At 40.3% G+C, this 23,102-nt stretch overlaps 2 protein-coding genes across 2 annotated transcripts in view; one reads left to right on the top strand and one right to left on the bottom strand.

Annotated features, from left to right (window-relative positions):
- Chmp4c (charged multivesicular body protein 4C) overlaps positions 1 to 7,662 on the bottom strand; it is a 30,168-nt gene extending 22,506 nt beyond the window's left edge. Inside the window, exon 1 of the mRNA XM_013012419.1 lies at positions 7,313 to 7,662. Within this exon, the coding sequence (XP_012867873.1) occupies positions 7,313 to 7,502 (190 nt within the window). The 5' untranslated portion in view covers positions 7,503 to 7,662. The remainder of the gene's footprint in view (positions 1 to 7,312) is intronic.
- A 12,231-nt stretch (positions 7,663 to 19,893) lies between these two features.
- Zfand1 (zinc finger, AN1-type domain 1) overlaps positions 19,894 to 23,102 on the top strand; it is an 11,572-nt gene continuing 8,363 nt past the window's right edge. The window contains exons 1-2 of the mRNA XM_013012410.1: positions 19,894 to 19,966; positions 22,574 to 22,616. Coding sequence (XP_012867864.1) covers positions 19,912 to 19,966; positions 22,574 to 22,616 — 98 coding nt within the window. The 5' untranslated portion in view covers positions 19,894 to 19,911. The remainder of the gene's footprint in view (positions 19,967 to 22,573; positions 22,617 to 23,102) is intronic.

Here is a 23,102-nt window from a genome sequence, read left to right on the forward strand (position 1 = left end):
ATGTTTGGAGGATATTGCAGATCACATGTACAACATATACACACAGCAGTTTTGGTCAGTCATAAATAGGAATGAAAGTCTGTCATTCACAGGAAAATGTGTTGAACTAGAAGACATCATTAAGTGAAGTAAGCTTAATTTAAATGAAATATTTTCTCTCATATGTGGAAACTAAGAAAGATGACAAAGAGGCCAGATGCCTGTAATTCTAGCTACACAGAAGGCTGAGATCTGAGGTTCAAGGTTCAAAGTCAGCCCAGTCAGGAAAGTCTATGAGACTCTTATCTCCAATAAGCAACGCAAAAGAAGCCAGAAGTGGCGCTGTGGCTCAAATGGTACAGCCCCAGCCTTGAGCATAGAAAGGCTCAGGAACAGGGCCCAGTCCCTGAGTTCAAGCCCCAGGACTGGCAAAAGAAAGAAAGAGAGAAAGAAAGAGAGAAAGAAAGGGAAAAAAGTTGAAGGATCCTGGAAGAAGTAAGAAAAGGGATATATGCATCTATAAAATTCAGTGGTAGAGTGCTTGCCTTGCATGCCTGAGGCCCTGGGTTCGATTCCTCAGCACCACATAAGCAAAAAGAAAAAAGCTGGAAGTAGCACTGTGGCTCAAGTGGTAGAGGGCTAGCCTTGAGCTGAACAGCTGAGGGACAGTGCCCAGGCCCAGAGTTCAGGCCCCACGACCGGACCCAAAAAAAATAATTATTGCAATGGAATTCCCTCTTAATAATGTATGGTAACCAATAAATAAAGTTTCAAATAATTAACTAATATGTAGGGGAAATTTTAAAACTCAAGGATACCTCTGTACTTCACCTTGACAATAAAATTTTTAAAAAATTCAAGGGCAATTTTGCAAATTAAAAACAAAAGTGTCAATAATAAAATTGCAACCCTAAGAATCATACGAACTTCTCTAAAAAATTAACTCAGGTAAGTTAAGGAATAGGTTCAATCTTCCAGAAGTTCTTCAAATATTTGTTCAGGAATTAACAGAGCACTGTTGATTTGATAGTCCTCAATTGGAAATCTGAATGATGACAGACAGAAAAGGGAGAAATAATGAGAAGGAATAGGGAAGAAAATAGATATTAGTCTCTCCAGTTTAATGGTTTGTTTCATAATGGATCATAGGCTTCAAGTGTAGTGGGGATAAGAATCATTGAGCTGCTTGTTCAAAGTTCAGAACTGTGGATCTTGCCACACAACATAGTGATTAGAATAGGCACTTATTAGTGAGCATTTTAATATCTATTAGAAAGGAATTGTAATGCAGGGGATCTGGGAGTCACATTCCATGAAACTCTTTTCAGAAAGGAGGTCACCAGGTAAGCTATATTCCCCAGGAGACTTCAATCAGGATCCTGCAATTTTTGGTCATCTCATTTTACCTGAGCCATTCATTTGCCCTTACTGGTTTGGCACTCCACCAGCAGTCACTGCTGTAGTTCTTGGGACACAAATGTCCTTCTGAACTGTTCCTGGTCCAAGAGGAGGAATTCAGCTGGGACAACTATGATATAAAGCAAAATCACGAGCCTACAGAGGATCTCCCACTGGAATAAGAGTGGAACTGTGACTGTGCACACAATCTCCCTCCACAGCAGACGATGTTAACATCATGTACTTCTAAAACCAAATTCCTCCTTCTCAACTCTCAGCCTAAGTGTGATGCTTTATTTGTGCAGAGGATGTTCTGCCTTAGAGACTATTCCGGGCAGTCCTGCGTTCCATGTCTAATTCCAACATGGAACCAGGATAGACAGACACCTGATAAAGAGAGAGAATGGTCGTGGTACCAAATTTCACAGAAATCAGGAATAGTAATAATGAGGGGGGCCTTTAGCAAATATGCTTTGTTTCTCTCTGTCAGCTCACATCACATGTACAACAGGCTGAGGCCCACTTGATAACCCTGATTTGGATTCCCATAATTACATATTTGGAGTTGCTGCTGCAAATTTTATGTTTGTATAAGGTCAGCAGCAGGCAGGATGAGGGTGAGGGGAGAAAGAGGCATACAAAGCAGAAAGTATAAGGCAAGTCTCACTGTCAGATCACACAAGTATGTCAAAAGCATCTCACCACCCTCACAATATGTTAGTGAAATGAGCTCCCTTCCCATAGCTTAGTCTACTTCTTCCCTTCTCCACAGTTTAGCATGCTCCCTTCCTAGGCCCATGTAGTAAAGGCAGTAAATAATAAATTTCCAGCCCCCTTTACCTTGGGATGGCACTTCTCTGGGGCAGCTATCACCATATAAGCCCCTTAGAATGACCTTCAGGTCTGGGTAGTTGCAGGACCCCTTATTTATTATTTGGACAGCAGCCATAAATCCTAGTCCACCATGATGAAGTCCCTGGCCCACACATCCACACCAGGGTCTCCACCTCTTAGCTCCTTCTAACCCTTCCAAAACCCCCTAAGTGACATAGGTCACCTCAGACAATAGCAGGTGCTTCTTCTCACTTCTCCCTTGTAAGAAGGAGTCTTGTCAGCCCCCTTTCGTGGCAATAAGCCTTTCTTTGTTCTCTGTACCTGGATGTCTGCGTGGTTCTCTGGCAAAATCTAATAATCTTTTATTTAATCTTTCACAATGAATGGGCCCCAGTGAGCAAATCTTAGATTTCCTATAAAGGTGTGACAGGGAAAAGTTGAGAAAAGAAAGACCTGAACAAGTGGCTTCCATGAAAAGTCTTTGTGGGAGAGATGCATCTCATCAATGTAATCCCAGGAAAGCAAAGTTTGGGCCATTTAATAGGCCAATTACAAATCTCTCTTTCTCTCTCTCTTTCTCTCTCTCTATATGTGTGTGTGTGTGTGTGTGTGTGTGCGTGTGTGTTTGTGTGTGTGTGTGCGTGTGTGTGTGCGTTGTGTGTGTATGTGAATACATGGATATGCCATTTGTGACTCTTTATAAAACACTAAGTTCTTTTCACAATACTGTCACTCATCTTCACAATGCTGAGGATCTATGTTATCACTTCTATTATACAGACAAGAAAATTGAAAATTAGACAGTCCAAGTGACTGGTCACCAAGCAGCTAAGTGACTCAGAACTAGACATTAGACCTTGAACTGAATCCCAGGCTCTTATATAAGAATTACATTGGAATATCCATTACAGTAAAATGCTTGTGGCCATTTACCAAAGATATTATTGAGAAAGACCTCAAAACTGTAGCCCCTTAGGTACACTGTCAAACCCATGCAGCAGGAAAGGTTTACAGTGTGCTAAGATATTCTTCAGCTCCTAAGGCCACCAGCCTGGCAAATCAAGAGTCCAACTCTGCATGCAACTAGTCATTGTCCACAGGTCCCATGATGTAAAAAGGGTCAGGAAGCATTGGGAAAGTAAGACAAAAGTAGAAAAAAAAAACTCAAGTAGCTTACTGCTCCACAAAAAAGACAGAATGTCCAATAGACACATGAAGAAATGCTCAAGCTCTCTAGCCATAAAAGAAATGCAAATCAAAACAACATTGAGATTCCACCTCACCCCAGTTAGAATGGCAATAATCAAGAAATCTAATAACAACAGATGCTGAAGGGGATGTGGCCAAAAGGGAACCCTACTGCATTGTTGGTGGGAGTGTCAACTTGTTCACCCACTTTGGAAAGCAGTATGGAGGTTCCTCAGAAGACTCCACATAGAGCTCCCTTATGACCGAGCAATCACACTTTTGGTCATTTACCCAAATGATCACAAACAAGGCCATTCCAAAGCTACCAGCACAACTATGTTTATTGCAGCATTATTTACCATAGCTAAGATATGGGAACCAACCCAGATGCCCCTCAGTAGATGAGTGGATCAAGAAAATGTGGTGTGTGTGTGTGTGTGTGTGTGTGTGTGTGTGTACATACATACAATGACTATGCCCCCATCAGAAAGAATTACACTGCCCCATTTGTTAGGAAATGGAAAGTCTTGGAAAAAATTATATGAAAGTAGAAAGTTACAGCAAATAATGTATATTTAAAACTATCTCTAGGCCAGTTGCCAGTGGCTCATGATGTAATCCTAGCTACTCAGGAGGCTGAGATCTGAGGATCCTGGTTCAAAGCCAGCCTGGGCAAGAAGATCCATAAGATTCGTATCTCCAATTAACCACCAGAAGTGACACTGTGGCTCAAGTGGGTTGAATGAGTGCTTCCTTTGAGCTGAAGAGCTCGGGCCCAGAGTTCAAGTCCCATGAACAACAAAAATAAAAATAACTATCTCTGGTCCCCCTAAATTTTTAACTAAATTATAAACCTTGCTGCAACTATTTCTTTTTTAATACCAAAAGGGCCCTGGATATCAAAATAGCAGCTGTTGGAAAGCCAGTTTGTTTGTGTAAACTAGCATTCTCTTTGATAGAAGGTAACTATAACCCATTAAGAAGCTTAAGGTAAGAATTAGCTACTCCCATAAGACTTGACTACAAATAATAATGTACCCAAGTTTCAGACTAAATTCTGCAGTCACATTATGAAACCAATACACAGTGGCAAACAGGTACAACAACTTGCCAATCTGTTAAATGGGATCAACAACATTCCAGCTCTATGCCTTTCAGGTGATCCACTATACCTTTGAAAGGCTGAGGCAGACAGGACACTCTAGATTATCAGCTGTCCTACAGGAGGTGTGCTCAGTTAGCAATCTATCTGAACCAATGACCAAACACAGCAATGATAACAAACTTCAGAAGCCAGGCTAATGTTAAATTAGTTAAGTACCTAGTAGGTGTTTTATTTTAAATCATCTATTCATACATGGGAGGTAAAAACTTTCCATTAAACTATGTCAGCTAATTCCATGTGTTTAATTCCAATGAGAGCCAGGTGCTGATAGCTACTTGAGATTGTGATCTGAGGATCACGGGTCAAAGCTAGCCTGGGCAGGACAGTCTGTGAGATGCTTTTCTCCAATTAACCACCAGAAAACTGGAAGTGGCGCTGTGGCTCAAGTGATAGAGTGCTAGCCTTGAGCTGAAGAGCTGAGGACAGGGCCCAGGCCGAGTTCAAGCCTCACGAGCAACAAAATAAATAAATAATTCCAATGAGATCCATCTTTTAACATTTATGCTCATTTTAAAGTAACATATCTTACCAGTAGAATGTCTTTTGAAGGTATAGAGTGCTGTGAAAACTTCTGTTATTGTATAGAAACAGATCATTGAAGAACGTAGTTTGCAGGGTACACCTTTCAATGTTATGTCAGCTATCCATTAACCAGTATTCCTGACAACATGTGAGCTGACCAACTAAAACTTTAACTGCATGTGTCTATTGTGTCATACTGGTGATAATGTATATTATAACAATTTCTAGCAATGGCATTGTATACCATTGGAACAATTTAGTAAGGAGAACATTGGGCTTCATTTTACTACTTGTATGAAAATATTCTAAGTGGCTAATGGAAGACATTAACTTAAGTGTATATGAAGTTATCTGGTATATATAATTATATTGACAGTGCTTGCAATGTAGAGGCCTGTGACTGAATCCTTCACATAGTTTATATTATAGATAGCCTCACGCTACCCAGCCTCTTCTCACTACCTAGGCTACTTGAATACCAAGTTTGTACTAACACACAGTGAAGCTCCCCAAAATACATAACAAAGAATGAATGGATTTTCTAGCACCAGTTAGTTATTTGTTCTTGATACTTGCATCAATAACTTCCCTGATTTAAGGAAGTTAGTATTGTCTGTCTTTGAGTTTTTAATCTTTATTTTAAAAAGTCAGCTTGGTATATACTTACATGCACTGCCAACTGAAGAACATATCTGAAATAAAACCCCACATAACTTTACATTTTATTCATGAAGGAAAAAATCTAAAGTTTTAGCAGCTCCTAAAGCAGATGTTCAACTTTATTCATATTTTTGAACCAATATGAGCTCAGACAAAGCTGTATGTACATCCAAATAAGTGCAAAAGGGAAATGCTTGACAGATCCTAAGCAAATGTCAGCATGTCCAACCTAAGCGGGAGAAACAGAGAAGAATGTCCAGTGACTCTTTCACAAGCCACAGTGACATAGTCTTTGTTTAAAAATTGCCTTTTAATGACCTCCCAAAATATTTTCGGACATAAAAGTAAAAATAGAAAGCAGTACTTAGCTTTAAAACAGGCTAAAATGTAGCCAAAAGTTATGTGCAATTACAGAGAAAAATAAAACTTAGCCTTTCCATTGCCAGTGTTTACTACTGACAAAGATTTAAGGCTTTCAAGGTCAACTCCATAAGACAAGATTCCTCTTTTGCAGGAAATAATGACAGCCTCTTTTAGGATGAGCTAAATCTTCTTAAGCTTCATTGTGACTAAAGAAGCTGGACGTAAAGGTGCAAATGTTCAGGGTTTGTTGGTAAGGAGAATCCTGTGCTGCCACTTCTATTTCTGGGTCTGTCATTGACCTGGTATTACAAGAGCAAATCACCTCATTTTTTCACTGGGTTTTTATATATGCTATGGGTGTCCTTTTGATCTATTTCTATAAATGGAGTAATATGCTGAAGAAACCAAGTAACTCTAGCAAAGAACAAAGAGTTCAAGGTGCAGCAGAAGCACCAAAAATCATTACTGACTCAAAGTCCCTCATGTGTGCTAAAAGCCAGTGATAAGCGACTTAATATTTAATTCCTTGTTTTTGATTTTAAAGAACTTCAACTGCACAATCAACAACTAAACAGCCAAGGAACAAGATACAAAAAAAGATGACTATATAAGCATATTCTACACAGGGAATTCACATGCAAGGTAATTGTGTGATTTGGCACATAAACATACAAAAAAAATTGATGGTTAGTGCCAGGATCAAGAGGATGAACTATGATCCAGGAGCAAACTCTAGAAAACTCAGTAATTAAGAAAAATTCCATCTACTGGACTATTTTTAGAATTCAAAATAAAAGGAAAACTAAATCTATGACGGCCCAAATACATCACATTTAAAAAGAATCTAAATAAACAAATTCCCTCTAGAGACTAAAAAATAAAATAAAATCAGTAATGCTGATTCTGCCTGCATTTGAAATCTCGATGTGGGATTTTCATCATGGATTTCTCAAAATCATTTTGAGTCGTTTAAATATTACATGAAAAGAATGCCCATCTTTATGATTGACCTTTTGGGGACTGCCTTTTATCTTGCCAGCCCGGGGAAGGAAGTTCCTGGCTCAGCTCACCCCAATCACCAAGGCCTGGGGAGGGTCAACGGGCTCCTAGGAGCCAGCCTGGCTGCCTGGCTGCGTGCCAGGGTCCCCTCGCAAGGCCTGGGGAGGTGGGTGACAAGGCCTCTGGGGCTTCGGCCCAGCCTACCTCGCTTGTCCTTCGTGCCGTGTTTTTTGGCCAGGGCCAGTTCTCTCTGGATTCGAGTCTCCAAGTACTCTTGTTTCTTCCCCAGCATCTCCTCCGTTTCCCGAAGCCGGGCCAGGGCCTCCTGGGGGCTGAGAGCAGTTCGGCTCTTGGAGGAGCCTCTCCCTTTAAACAACTTGCCCAACTTGCTCATGGCTGTGAAGTTGGGGTGTACGGGGCAGGGGGGGCGGGAAGAGGGCGATCTGCCCCGGAGACCCTGCTCTGGAACTCTGCGGGCCACAGGTGAGCAGGGGAGCGAGAGACTCCGGCTCAGACCGAAGAGGAAGAGCTCCTGGGAATCAACAAGTTGGCGGGCACAGGTGACACAGTCCCCTGGGCATTTCCTGGCCGCCTCCCGGCCCCGCCCCTCGGCGCGGCTCCCCGGCCACCCCGCGGGGCGGGCACCCCACGGTCCGCCCGGGGCCAGCCGGCGCCACACGCCCCTCCGGGAATTCAGGGCGCCGAGAAAAGTTGCCCCAACAGGGCTGTGTCTCCAGTTGCGGCTTGATCCCTACTGGGGATGAAGCCCTCGTTTGTGAGAAGCTCAGAGACAAGCAAACCAATATTCCAGGGGCCTTTGGAAGTGTTCTTGCCTACCTGGATATATCCAGGGGTGGGGTGTGTGTGTGTGTGTGTGTGTGTGTGTGTGTGTGTGTGTGTGTGTGTGTGTGTGTGTGTGTGTGTGTGTGTGTGTGACTTCCGGGACACTTGCTGGCACATGAAGGAGAGTGGACAAGCAAGGAGCTGCTAGCTCAGTATGCTTGACTGGTCTGGTCCCTGCCTCAGTACATCTAGGCAGGCTGATGTGTGTGTCTGAGGGCTTGTTGCTACCAGTGAGTCTAGATCATCTTTATGTGACTCCAAGGAGATGCTAGCCAATCAGAGCTTCTCAGTGTATGTGGTGGCTGGCTTTACTTCTGTAATTACAAATCTGAAACTTTCTGCATGATTGCCAGGGTAAGAAACAAAAACAAAAAAATCTTTAGGCTTGGGGGTGTGGCTCAAATAGTGGACTGCCTGCCTAGCAAGTGTAAGGTCCTGAGTCCAAATTTTCATAGGGTGGGGAGGGATAAGAAAATTCAAATGGGTGCTACTCCTGTGTTTGGATCTTTGTCAAATGCCTTTATAGAGACACCTAATTTAACGATGTGGAGAATAATCTTTTAAAAAAAGAAATTCTTTTGATCATGCTCATTATCTCAGTCCTACTCTTAGAGCAGCAAGCCGACTTTGGTCAGGCAAAAGGACAGCAATACATAATGATTATGAATAATGCCACACAACTGAAAACCTTCCCTGAGTGCACCAAAAAGGAGTGACCTGTGCAATTTAGTCTATGGTTCAGTTTACAAAAACTAACATGGTACATTGCACAGCACAGCCCTTTTTGCGCAACATTGTAACAGTATCAGAATCTATTTGTGCTCATTACCAGTCCACTGCCAAAGGGCAAACATCCATTACCATGACAAATTCATCTTGATATCTAAGATCAATAACCCAATTTTATCTGCTATTATAACAAATTAGCCAGTTTTATCTAACACTGTACATTCAACATCAAATTTCACTAAAGGATTTGAACATTTTCCTAGGAGCTGAGACTCATGAACCATGCATATGAACTTACCATTTCCCAACAGCCACAACTAGCCACTTCCCATCATTTCCTACTGGTGGTTGCTATGGTTTGAATATGAAATGTCCACCCTAGGCTCAGTGTTAGCATTCTTGGTCCCCAGTGGAGCTATTCAGGGAGGTTTTAGAAACTATAGAATATGAAGGCATGGAGGCAGTAAGTCACCAGGACTGGTTTTTTAGAGGTGTCTGGTCCTCCCCTGTCACCATCATTGATTCATGGCAGCCATGCTACCAATACTATATTCTACCACAGGCCCAATTGCATGGGGCCCAGCAACCATGGGCCAAGCCCTCTGAAACTATAATTGGAATAATTCTGCCACCCTTACATTACTTATGGCAAGGCATTTGAGTCACAGCAACAATAAAACTGACGAATATAGCCACCCAAAGCACAAATGGTCTGCAACACATGCTTTGCTCTTACTTTGTGAGTAGTAGCATTTAAAAAAAATGATTATTATCTAAAAATTTCATGGATTTATTTGGGGACTTGTTTTCTTAATTGCATTTTATCCTGCTACAGTTCCTCTTGCTGGCAATCGATGTAAACTTTATGGAGTGTGCTCTATGTATAAAGGGCTAGACATGGAATCATCTTCTGCCCTCTAGGGGCTTTCCTTGTAGGGATAGTAGTTACAGTTGGAATGTTTTGAATGTCCACCGTGGCAAGCATGCTGCCTGCATCATCAACAATCTCTACATGAACTCTACAAAATTGGTGTTTTTATTTTTTTTATTTCAATGGATTTTATTTTTGTGCTGATAAGATTCTGATTAAGTTATAATTACATAAAGACACCTATGTGAAAACGTTACTAGATTACACTTTTCTGGATAAATGATATTTCTATTCTTATTTGACCAACCAAGTATCAATTAGTAACTTTGTCATATTCACACAGGCAGTGAAAGTGGAAGATATTTCTATTTTAAAGTCTGTGGTCTTGCTGAGCATGATGATACATGCCTGGAATCTTAGCAACTGGTGCAAAAGAATCATGAGTTCAAGGCCAGCCTAGACTACGTAGAGAGACCCTGACTCAGTAAAGGAACCTGGCTCAAACAATCAACAACAAAAACCTTCTTACTATTTACACAACCTTGTATATCCTAGGTTGAGAAGAAATTCATTGAATATTTGTTGAATTGAATCATTTGGGGTAAAGGGATTATAATGATGCATTAAGTTTAGTAGATCTACAAGTATTACTGAATTTGTGATGGAGTACATTTAACTTGTCCATTATGTTAAAACTGTCTGTTGTAGTTTGGTAATTTACACTTTTTTGAAGGATGGGGAGTACTTTGAACAAGAGAAGTGGAAGTTGAAATAAGTAGCCATGGAACCATTCTTTCATCTATGTATTCATTTATCATATTCTTATTTATTTTTTTGGAGGGGGGGTCTAGTCTTGGGGCCTCAACTCTGGGCCTGGGCCCTGTCCCTCAGCTCTTCAGCTCAAGGCTAGCGCTCTACCACTTGAGCCACAGCGCCACTTCTGGCTTTTTTTTTCTGCTTATGTGGTGCTGAGGATTCGAACCCAGGGCCTCAATGCATGCAAGGCAAGCACTCTACCACTGAGCCACCTACCCAGCCCCTCATATTCTTATTTCTGTCCCCAGCATTGAGGGTAGTAAGAGGGGATATGATTTAGAAGATTGGAATAGTTCTCTATTTCAACAGGACTTAAGCTTTGTGGAGAACTTAGAAGTTAAATCAATTATTTCTAAAACAATGGGTTTTTATAAGTTGAAATTCTAATAAGTTTTAAAAATAAATATGGGAACTCTTAAGAATAAAATTGGGGAACCTAGTCTTATCTTGTGATCAAAGAAGACTAGCCTGAAAAAAATATTAAAGTGCCATTTAAGTTGTAATTTGAACAATAAATAGAAGTTGACAAAGTCTACAGAAAAGAAATTTGTGTTTTGATGTGAGAAAGTGCGCATTCCTTCCTTTATGCATTTATTTATCATTATCTGAGTAAATTTTATATAGTCAACATGGCTCTAGATGTGGAGATTTAATAGCAGGTAGATAATAATCCATGTATTTTTGAAGTCTACTTTCTAGTTAAGGGAAGACACTTAAGAAAGTAATGTACTAAATGTGCTGTGTGGAGAATGTTTGACTTTTCATATCATGAAAAATAAGTTCAATCCTGAGCATAAGTGTTGGAGTTTGAAGAAAAGCCATTATGGCTGGGACCTGGATATAGAAGAGGAGGAGGAGAAGACGGAGGAAGAAGAAGAGGCGATTATATTCAAAAGTAAGCAGAGTCCAGATCATACAGGAGCCATAGGGCCATACAATGCCAAGAATCCCTTACATAAAAATAAATCAGCAGTTAAAATAGTCTACCCACTAATTCATAATTCAATGGGAAAAATATTTTACCCAAGTTAGTAGGCAGCATTTTTAGAACCACATAAAGTATGCAAAGGGAGATTCATTTGAAATTAAAAATCATTTCGTTCTGTTAATGCATAAAATCAATTGGGAAAGGATAATGCTTGCAAGCAAGTAAACCATCCAAATATATATTAGTTTTTAATCCAGCAGTAGGATGTAGAAAATAAAATTTTAAATCAATGATTTAGAAGATGAAAATAACACATTAATCTTCATTCAATATACATTTCAAAATCGTGGTTTCATAAGAGTTCTCAGTGTCTAGTGTATTTTTCATTTTCTAGTCTCAATTGATCTTGGCTAATAAGGAGGCTGTTGTTCAAAAGAATGATCTTGTTCTGGGTGATTTAGCATGGTTAAGATGGCAAAGGAAATTGGAAATTTATAGATCTGTTAAGAAGACCTCGATGTCAAACTAATTGATACATTTTGGCCACCCTTTGAAATTGCATCCATTTTTAGAATGCCAAATGAGCTCTCCAAAGCAACAGAAGAAAAATTGTCCTTTAAACATACTGCAGAATAATCATCAAATAGTTATTTATTAAGCTGCTCAACAAGCATGTACACATTCTTTCCATCCTTATAAACAAATATGGAATGTTTGATAACAATAATGAGTACAAAAGTAGTCATTTAAAAAAAAACTTGCGAAAACAAAAATTTGCCCTGACACACAATGAGAATATACAGTACCTGTGGCTGAGTTTTGTTTGGATAGTTCTTTTACCCATATTTCTCATGCCTTTGTCTAATCCTAATCAGAAAGAAATGAAAGAACCTGTGGTGTGTTTTGTTTTGTTTACTGAAAATGTTTTCCTCTCCACTCATTTAATGATATAGAATGATCTGTATCCTTCTACTTCAATGTCACTGTTATTACACAGCATGCTTGAAGGTGATGTTTTATACCTTCTTTTAGAATTCTGTTATACATGAGTACAATCACATGATACCTCTATCTAATCAAGAAACACAGAAACACTCTTCATTCCTGCTCCCCTCCTCCTCATACCTCATTTATCTAAGTTCAAAATCCTTATAGTGGGGGCTGGGAAGGTGGCTTAGTGGTAGAGCACTTGCCTTGCATGCATGAGGCCCTGGGTTTGATTCCTCAGCACCACATAAGAAAAAAGCCAGAAGTGGTGCTGTGGCTCAAGTGGTAGAGCACTAGCCTTGAGCTGAAGAGCTGAGGGACAGCACCCAGGCCCAGAGTTCAGGCCCCATGACCGACCTCCCCCCAAAAAATCCTTATAGTCTTCTTGGTCCCACATCCTAGCTACCTGCAAATCCCACGAGTTTTCTATTAAAGAATTCTAACTGCTACAGCCAGTACTATTAACTATGTTTTGAGTGACAGTCATCTCTCAACTAGATTTCTTCCAGTGGATGTCTACAAACATCTTCACCTTGCCACATTCATTTCATAAAACAGCCAGGGTCAAAACCCTGCAATGACTTCCTACCTCCTTCCAGTTAGAAGCCAATATTTAGAGCCAAGTATGGGAGCACACATCTAAAATACCTGATGCTTGGGAAGCAAAGGTAGGAAGATTGTGGTCTGGGACTGCCCTGGGCAAAAGGCCATTATCCAACCTTAAAAAAAAAACCCTAAACTTAAAAGCTCAGGGAGTGTGGTTCAAGTAGTAGAGCATTGGCTTGCAAATGAGACCCTGAGTTCAGTTTCCATTATTGCAATAAAGAAATGTTTTAAAAAGTGCTTTGTCATAAGTGTATTTATGCTTCTACCTGCTGTCATGCCTTCTTTTGTCAGTACTTTTATTTCACAGTATGTCCCTGTCCATACATCCTGTCCTTTCCTGCCCACCCCCTTTTGCCCTCACCCCTCTGCCTTTGGCCAGCACACTCTCTCTGCAATCTTGGCCCACACTTTACTCACTGGACTCCTGTTCCTGGGTACCCACTGTGCTCACTCCCCCAGCTTGACTTATTGCCTTTTCACCTGGCCCTTCTGTATTTAAAAGAGCAATCCTGTCTTGAGCACCTAAACACCCACAGAGCTCCTAGCTCCTTCCAGCATTATTTTCCTCCATGACACAGCTACCATCTATTATATAGCAGGTTTGGTGGGTTGGTTTTTTGGTTGTTATTGTTTTTTACTGTGTTGATTTTACCTCCCCTCTGCACCCAAATGCTCTTCAGGACAGCAGAGATTGTGCTTGTTTTGTTCACTAATGTGTTCTCATTCCAGGGCAAAGTCTTACACACAGTAAGCACTCTATCAATAGCTGTTGAAGGAAAGAAGGACAAGTGAACAAACAAATGAAGAAATACAACACAGATGATAATATCTCTAAGTGATAGTACCACATTAAAAATATTTGAAACTAATTTTTGGCGACACAGATCTGTATCATCATCCTGGCAATGCAGAAGTGGTACCTAGAATTCTATTCATCATCAGATCAGTTTACAAAAGTTCTCACAAATATCTGACCCATCTTAACTAGGCCAAAGAAAAACTGGCTATCCATTGCACCCAATACTAGAGAAAGAAGCTGACATTTTCTCATGTTGAAAATATTATCTCTAGAAAATAATTCATATTTGTAAATATTTCATTCCTTTTCTTTGGTACAAATTTTAAGGAATAATGTTAGAAGCAGCTGTTATTGCATCATCTTAAGTTTTCTGTAATTACCCTAATTATAATTGAATATATAGCTCATGCCAAAATGCAATTGAAGACATCACTTCAAAATAATTTTATGTATACTTATCATGACTACTAAAATGGTAGTCATGGTAAGTCATGCTCTTTGTTCTGAAGATAATCTTTTTATTAATCTTCATCCATAGCCTAACAGCTTTGCAGGTGGCTGTTTGTCAATGTTGACTTGGTCATTCACCAATTTAGTACACAAATATGTTGTGCCCAAGTCGCAGGACCCCACCAAGAAGACCTCTGAGAGTCAGACTTTACAGCTGTTTTAAGGTTTTATTTAGATGGGCTGCAGCTCGGGCTTAGTCTTAACAATCCGACACAGAGGAGCCTAGGAGGAGAGCTCCAAGCTAAGGATTTGCAGGGCTTATAAAGGCACATAACCAGGTGTTTGGATTACCACCACGTGTTGCTCTGCTAGCTGAGATAAACAAGCAACAAATGGTCACTGCCTCAAAATGGAATTAACCCTTCAGACACATTTTGAAACTTTGACCAGTTGTCAGACACTGGTGAATAAGCTATAGATATCATGAGTAAGACACAGTCTTTATCCTCAAGTTGTCCAGAGAAGACAGATATTAATAATCAAGCAAATATAAATTTAGATATCAAGACGAATATTATAAGGAAAACTAAGAATGTATATTGGTTGGTTAAAATAGTGTCCCCAAAGTTGTCTTTGAAGGTGTGATTAAGACTCATAAGATGGGTTGATTTCCCTGAAATATCCATGTGTGTTAATGTAATCATCACAAGGATCCTTGAAAAACAACAGTGGAAGGGTTACAACCAGAGAAGGAAATGTGGCAGAAAGAGAATCTGGAGGAATGCAGAGAGGAAGAGAGATTTGTGGGTGCTTCCTTGCTAGTCTTAAAGATAAAAGAAGGAGTTGGAAGCAAAGAAATACAAAAGGTCTTCACAAGCTAGAAAACACAGGGAATTGGATTCATCCCTAGCGTCTTCAGAAGGAATGCAATCCCGTCAATACATAAGATGTATTGGCCCACAGAACTTGAAGATGATAATTTGATGATGTTGTTAAGCCATTACCTTTCTTTTAACTTTTAAGAACAACAGAAAAACAATACATGAAGCAAAAGAGCTGATTTAATCTGCAGCAGATCCTAAGAACCTCTCTTGAGAAGTGAAAGATGAGGAAGGAGCAATGTATTTGAAGCTAATGGACTGGTCCATAAGGCTGGGAAAGAGAGTAGTAGTTGGTAACTATATGAATAAGACCAGTGGGGGCTGAAGGAGAAGAGTAGCTTTAGATGCTGACAGGTATTCAGCCATTTTTATAATCCAGTTTATTTCAATATTGTTTAAAGAGTAAATGAAATAAAATATCTAGCTGGGCACATACTGACTAACCAGAGCATTATTAAAGTTTGCATTTGATATTTCAAGAATTGTTAAGACAATTCAGTAGTACTCACTCGATAAACACTATATTGAAAATGAACTATACAACTTGTAGGTGAAGATGGGAGGGGAAAACTGGGAGAGAGCAAGGGAAGGGGTGACATTGTCCAAAAAGAAATGTATTCATTACCTGACTTATGTAACTGTAACTCTTCAGGACATCACCTTTATAATAACATTTTATAAATAAAATAAAAAGGAGTTGTTACTGGGCCTGACAGGTAAAATAAACTGATAGAAGAAATAATTTTTTGTCATGCAAATTATGGGAGCATCTCACTTTTGTGAATTATTCAGCTATCAGTATGGTGATGCTGTGTAACAAAACACCCTCAAAATCCAGAATTTGGTCAATAATATTATATATGAATACTCACATACCTATAGCTAGATTTGTCTGGCTGGGGTAGACAGGGATTGATGGGTTCTAAGTGGCTTTGAGGTCTGTCATAGATGTGTTAATTTAGGGCCTACACTGAAAAGCAATAATTTCACAGCTCACTTTCTTCTCTTAGTGGCTCTCAAGAGAACAAGTCAAACCACAGAAGCACATTTATGACTGTATGTGAACCAAACCTTTCAACATTCTAGTAGGTCAAGGCAATTCACATAACTATATCCAGAATTTATGAGGTGACAAATTACACCCCGCCCTCAGTGAGTGGGAAAAGAAGTAAATATTTGCCAAACAATAATTCACACTGTTACACCTGCTGGTTCATGACAAATTGTAAAATTTTATATAACAACAAAATAAAAGAATTCAATTAAGAAGAAATTAAGAAATAGCTTCGATCAATAACTGATCCTATTTTATCCACATTTGTTAATGTGTTATAGAACATAAAATTTGGAAAAATATTTACCTGAGTGTAGTATGAATTTTTTTTCAATGAGGGGCATCAACCTCTTGGCTTTGCACATTCTACACAGCTGATCACTGAGCTACATCCTCTGGTGTTCTGAGACAGGGTCTCACTATGAAGCTCAGGCTGGCTTTGAACTCTTTAATCTCCATGACTTTGCTTCTCAAGTACATGGGCTTACAGGCATACACCAGATATTATAATATAGAATTTTAGAAATAAAATAACAATATTGGATTTTCTTCAAATAATGGCAATAATTTAGGCATTTTTTCATTTCATTTAAAGTGTGAATGTTATTAAGTAATCTTAATATTAAATAATCATATTACTAAATTTGTGGATTTTTTTTGTTGTTGTGGGACTTAAACTCAGACCTTCAAACTCTCCCTTAGCTCTCTTGCTCCTGATTGGAACTCTACAACTTGTGACACACTGTTTTTGCTGGTTAATTGGAGCTGGAATCTCAAACTTTTCTGCACAGGCTGGCTTGAACCACAATGCTTCAGATCTCAGCCTCCTGAGTAGAATTACAGATATGACCCACTGGCACCTGGCTAAGTTTATATTCTATTGATGTTACCAGATAAATGCAAGCCAGAATTAATTACTGTTTTAACCAATTAAAAATAAAATAGACTGGGGATTTGGCTCAGTGGTATAGTCCTTGTCTTGTCTGAGAAAGGCCCTAGGTTCAATGTTCAGTAACACACACACACACACACACACACACACACACACATATACTAAGAGAGTAGCTTTAAATGTAGTTATATATCATTCTCTTCTCCTTTGTCTAAATATACCAAACCCTTAACTAGAATAATTTCCCATTATCTAGCATATTACTTAAAAAAATTCTTACTACAACACATAACCAATCTACAGAAAAGTGGATAAATATACAATGACAGTTAACCGTGTTTTACAGAGAACATGAGTATAATTACAAGCTGAGTCTTAAAAATGGGTCTGGAAAAGTCCACACTGCCACCTTCTGTGCCTTCCACCAAACCCCTTCCTTGCCTCCACAGGTACTGACTGACACCATTGTTCACCAATTCCTAAATAATTTAGCAATGACAACTTGAGCCTATGGGTTTTTTATGGAAATATAGAGTGCCTGCCTTCTGTTTTTCCACATCCTGTTTTATTTTGTTTCATTTATGTTCTTTATTGAAGGTAAAGTCAGGATGATTTCCCTTTGGTAAAGGATGACATTGTTTGTCTCATGATTTGTTTATCTTTACTGCTGTTATGTTGGTGAACATTTGGCTTATTTTCAGTTTGAGCTATAGAAAATAGTGCTGATCTGAGTATTTTTTGCATTTCTCCCCTGAATTTACATTCTGTCCTGTATATAGTCACATTACTCTTTTAGATAGTTAGATTATGATCACTTCTCCATTGTAAACCCTGAGAAAAATTACTGTCTTCATTGGAAGTGAAAATAAATGTAAACATCAGTTAATTCGTAGACTTATCAACAGCTTACTATTTGCCTTAATGACATTATAACAGATTGACAGAATTATCACAATGCATATAACATCAACCATCAGGCCATAATTACGTATGTATGTAATATATGTGTGTATATAATATGTATGTACTACCTAGTCCAGTAAGGGAGGAAATATGCATAAGACTAGTTATAATAATATTATTCAAAAATAACTAAGCTTATGAAAGTTGTATAGATAAAACATAATTATGGCCCAGAAAAAAAGAGTGACACCTTTAAAGTGGGACAAAGGAAAGTAAGCCTTGGAGAAATGATGCCATTTAAATCTGACTCTCAAGGATGTGTAAGAATTGATTTGTAAAACTGGGTGAGAAGTCATTCCAAAGCAGAGCACCGATGCAGACAGAGGTAAGGCAACCAGGGGCAGGTATAGAAAACCTGTACTAATTCAAATTGGCAAATGCATGAGGATTAAAAGTAGTCTTTTTAATCATTTATTAAGCAAAGATTTATTTATTTCACTAACTTAACACAAACTCAGAGCAATAATAATACAAAAGACACAGGAGCTCTTGTCTTCTTAAAGCATAAAACTTAGAAGGGGAAGACAAACAACAGTTAATAATTGGGCAAACACAACATCAAGACTGGTATAAACTTGAAAAGACAGAATGTAATAGCAACAGGACTTGATTGCCCTATGAGAAAGAACAAGAAAAAAGTCATCTTAAGAAGAATTTTATATAAAAGTGGAATTATACTGTAGCTGGTACTGGGTCTGAACCCAGGGCCTCTTCTTGGGCAGTACCTACTTGAGTCATGCTCTTGCCCAAATCATTTAGCTTTCATTATCAAGTTTTTTCAACATGGCTCTAGGTCTGCCAAGGCACAAAAATTTGTGAGGCTCCATTTCAAGCAACAATTGGGAGCATAGTGGACATCTGTTACCCCAGCAATGGGGGAACCACAATAGCCTGGCACAGTGGCAAGCTTGTTGTCCCCAGAGACTTGGGAAAGCACAAATAAGAGAAAGGCAGCCCAGACCAAAGGAAAATAAAGTGAGAACCTATCTAGAAAATAACCAATGTAAAAAGGAGGGCTAGAGGCATGGTTCAAGTGGTAGAGTACCTGTGAGCAAGGTTAAATTCAGTCTCCAGTATGGGAGTTGAGCGGGGGGGGGGGGGCTGCTAACGAATCCGGAATATCTATCTTACAAAAACCTAAAGTTTCTCCAGATATCCAAGCCAATTCTTTCTTGAAAATCTTCAAAGGACTTGTTCAAGAGCACATCCTGAGATAATTCTTTCTTCTCAATCCCATCCTTCCTCCTTCCTCAACAAATCCTGTTTTAGGACTCCCAAAACACACATAGGTGTTGGATACCTCTTCAGCTCCTGTCATGAGTATAGCTGAGTGCCACTTGTCCACTCTAGGGTGGTGTCTGGTGTCACAATTCCATTCCTTTACCCCCTACATTCCGGACGCCTGGCTCTTCTAGCCTACCACAGCCTCCCATCAACCCGGGGAAGCCCTGCAAACTAAATTTCAGACAGTGCTCCCTAAACGGAGGGGCCCCCTGGGCTTGGTACACACCCGAGACCCCAAGAGGCTTTGGATTTTCTTTTTCTTACATGCTGAAAAACCCTCTATAGCTCACCAGGGCGTTAACTACCATCGAGACAGCGTGGTCTGGGATTAGTCGGGAACTGCGTTACCCAGGCCTCTCTTTCCCTGCATCCCAGTCACACCTGGCGCTACAGTCTCTGACTCACAAAAAGCTCCAAAGACATAGAACGGAGGAGAGGAGGGAGGGAAGGAGAGCGGGATGGAGCGAGTGGGAGGGAGGGAAAGAGAGGGGGGATTCATAAGAAACCAATGAGAAACGTTCGGTTTTGGAAAATGAGACGTAGTTCTCAGCCACCGCAACCAAGCACTCACGCCCGGCTTCCGGCGTGGCCACGCCCCCCGGCAGGCTCCGCCCCCGAGCTCCCCGAGCCCCGCGCGAGTTGCGCGCGCAGGCTTGCCCCGCCCCTTGGACTCCGCCCCGCCCTTTCCAGCGCTAGAAAGATGGCGGAGTTGGACATTGGGCAGCACTGTCAGGTGGAGCACTGCCGGCAGCGAGGTGATCCCTGTTCCCACCCCCCGCGCCCCCCTCCCAACCTCCCCTTGTCCAGCCTCGGGGCTCGGCCGTGACGTCAGAGATGATGAAGGCGGTGGCTGGGGAGGGCCGGTCTGTGGAGCGGGGTGACCGTGCTTTTGGTGGCTGCTCCGGAGTATTAAGGGGAAGAACAAAAACAAAACACACGTGGTCTCCTGGGTCTCCGAGCCGTTCCGGGAGACGCCGCGGCCGGGCTCCCCGCGGCTCCTGAGGGGAGCCACCCGCGCGCTCGCTCCTCCCGGGTGACTGGCGGGAGAGGGGGCGGGGCCGGGGCTCGAGGGCGGGGCCAGGGCGCGAGGGCGGGGCCAGAGGACTTGAGGGGGCCGACCTCCAGGGACCGCCGCTCCATGCTGGCCGCGGCCACCGCGCACACCGCGGACAAGCTGCGTTCTCAGGCCTGCTCCTTCTTTATCCGACAGGTGAAGGAGTTGGGGAGATCGGGCTCCTCCGGCGATGAGCGAGCATGTGGGAGAAGGCTTTCATATCAGATTCCCAAAAGGCTACTGATTCTAAAATTACTCCTATTATCAGTGTATTATTATTAGTATTTTCTTCCCCACCTAGCCATGTTTTTTCATTCGTAATTATCGGTGGAGCTGGCGTTTCCCGAGCTGTGATTTGGTGTTGGGTACATGTGGCTAGTGCTAACACTGAAGTTTTCAGAGTACTAAGTGTTAATACGGTGATGGTCTCTGTTGGACAGGTGGACACAGATAACCCACTGGCAGTGTGTCAGGGGCTTCAGGATGCCCCTCACACTCCTAACCAGGAATTCTTGAAGCATTAGCGGACATGGGCAGCTCAGACTTTGGTATTCCAGATATGTATGCACATAGGTTGACAGTTAGACTCCCCCTGCAGTTTCTGTTCTTGGTAGCAAGTTTCTGAATGGCTCTGTTGAAAGAGAGTCCCGGGTAGCCCTCAGATTTAACATAAGTGCCCCAATTTATTAATGATAACCTGCTGTGGTGACACTATCCCTGTTAGGTTCTTGTTACTTACAGCACTCTGAATTTGTAACTTCCATCATTGGCTTTAAAACCAGCCACTTGACAGGCAAGAACTTGTTTTCTGCCTCTTATTTCTTAGTTTGTGTGTGTGTGTGAGAGAGAGAGAGACAGACAGACAGACAAAGATGGGGTGGATTAGAGCTTGAACTCAGGGTCTGGGCACTGACCCTGAGCTGCTTATGCTCAAGGCTAGCACTCAGCACTCTACCATTTGGGCCACAGGGCCACTTCCAGCTTTTTCGGAGTGGTTTATTCGAGTTACAAGTCTCATGGACTTTTCTTCCTGGGTTGACTTGGAACCACAATCCTCAGAGCTCAGCCTTTTAAATAGCTAGGATTACAGGTGTAAGCCACCAGGACATGGTTCTGTAGTCCTTTCTTATGGAATTTTAGCCATCCCAGTTTTGACTGTGCTGCATCTGGTGTGTCTGATTTCTCTAGTAAGTCTAAAAATACCATCTAGCCTCTGCCTGTGATATAATTCATTGTCCTTTCCAACTTCACACATCTTTAGTGTCATTAGTTGAGATGAGACAGGGCCTATCTAAGACTGCAAAAGGGCTAAAATTTAGAGTAACTTAATAAGGAGTATCAAGTTATCTTAATTCTTCTTCTTGGGCCCTCCTGGTTTGCATCTAGTATTTAATTGTGTACCAGAAATCTCAAAATGGCATATATGTATGATTTTTCCATATTGAAAATACATAAAAGTTTGCTGAATGTTGCATGCTTCTGTTTCTTTCATGTACTGACACTTGTATCTTTAATTACTTGGTATGAAAAGGAAGCTCATAATAACAGCAGTGACAGTTCACCATATGTTTCTACCAATTTAATTATATAGGAGTCTCTTTTGGTTGCATACCAACTCTTGTTTTTATTTTGGATTAAAATACCCACACTGTAGGAGGACGCTTTATTATTATTTTCTTTTAAAGAATAGGTTGCCTAAAACATTTTCTAGTACTTAGTTTCTAGTATTTAATTTCACAAGTTTTCTCAGATATGCTATTAGGATTATAAATACAAGTTAATTCTGACTTGAGGGGCTGCTTGATAAGCTGTTCTGTTTTGTTTTGGAAAGCTGTTTTCTTTCATTTTGGAATTATATTCTTCAAGACAACCTTCAGAGAATGATCACTGGAGTTTCATTATTAAGTACCATATTTAACATTATCAAGCAGTGGAATCAGAATTAAAACCAGGTTTTTCACTCCAAATGCAGTATTTTTGTAGTGTATATTCTAGAAAATAACAATTAATAAATCTTAGAAGCAAAACAGAAAAAGGAAAGTAATACCAAAATCTTTTTCTAATTTAACAAAGCTACTACAAGTATCACCTTGTTCATTCAGCTACGTTTTGCCAATTATTGACATGACCAAAAAAAAATACATTTTGACTTCTTACATTGAAATATTAGTCAGAAAGTGTTGTCCTGTTTATGTGACCCAGAACTTTTAAGGTGTTCTTTGTTTTCTTCTGTTTTATTTTGCTTAAAATAACTAAATGAAAAAATTACATACTGACCAGTACCTACCACATTTTCCCCTGATTTTAGATTTTCTTCCATTCGTTTGTGATGGTTGTTCAGGAATCTTCTGGTAAGTTGTTTTTTATACAGGATTTGAAATTACTTCTGGTGTTTGCAATACAGGGTTAATTTCTGAAAAGAATAGTGATTTGGAGTAATTCTAACTTTAGTCATGGACATTTACTATTCGATAAAGTAATCAAGAAAAAGGCAAAGTGACTTGTCATAGGTTCTGATCATATATATATATATGTGACTATCACATACATGTATGTGTCCTTTATTACAAGGAGAAAATATTTACAATGTAAAAATATGGTAAAAGAATCAGGCTATGATTACTATTGTTTAGCATCAGTAAATGAAAAGAGCCCAACATATATGTTAAGAGGATTTGAACACCATGCAAAGTAAAATCTGGACCCTAACAAAGCATTTGGAGAAACTTATTTTCTTTTTTTTTTTTGGGTCCGGTCATGGGGCCTGAACTCTGGGCCTGGGCACTGTCCCTCAGCTCTTCAGCTCAAAGCTAGCGCTCTACCACTTGAGCCACAGC

Source organism: Dipodomys ordii, unplaced genomic scaffold (genome assembly GCF_000151885.1).
Source record: "Dipodomys ordii isolate 6190 unplaced genomic scaffold, Dord_2.0 Scaffold17, whole genome shotgun sequence".
NCBI classification, from domain to species: domain Eukaryota; kingdom Metazoa; phylum Chordata; class Mammalia; order Rodentia; family Heteromyidae; genus Dipodomys; species Dipodomys ordii.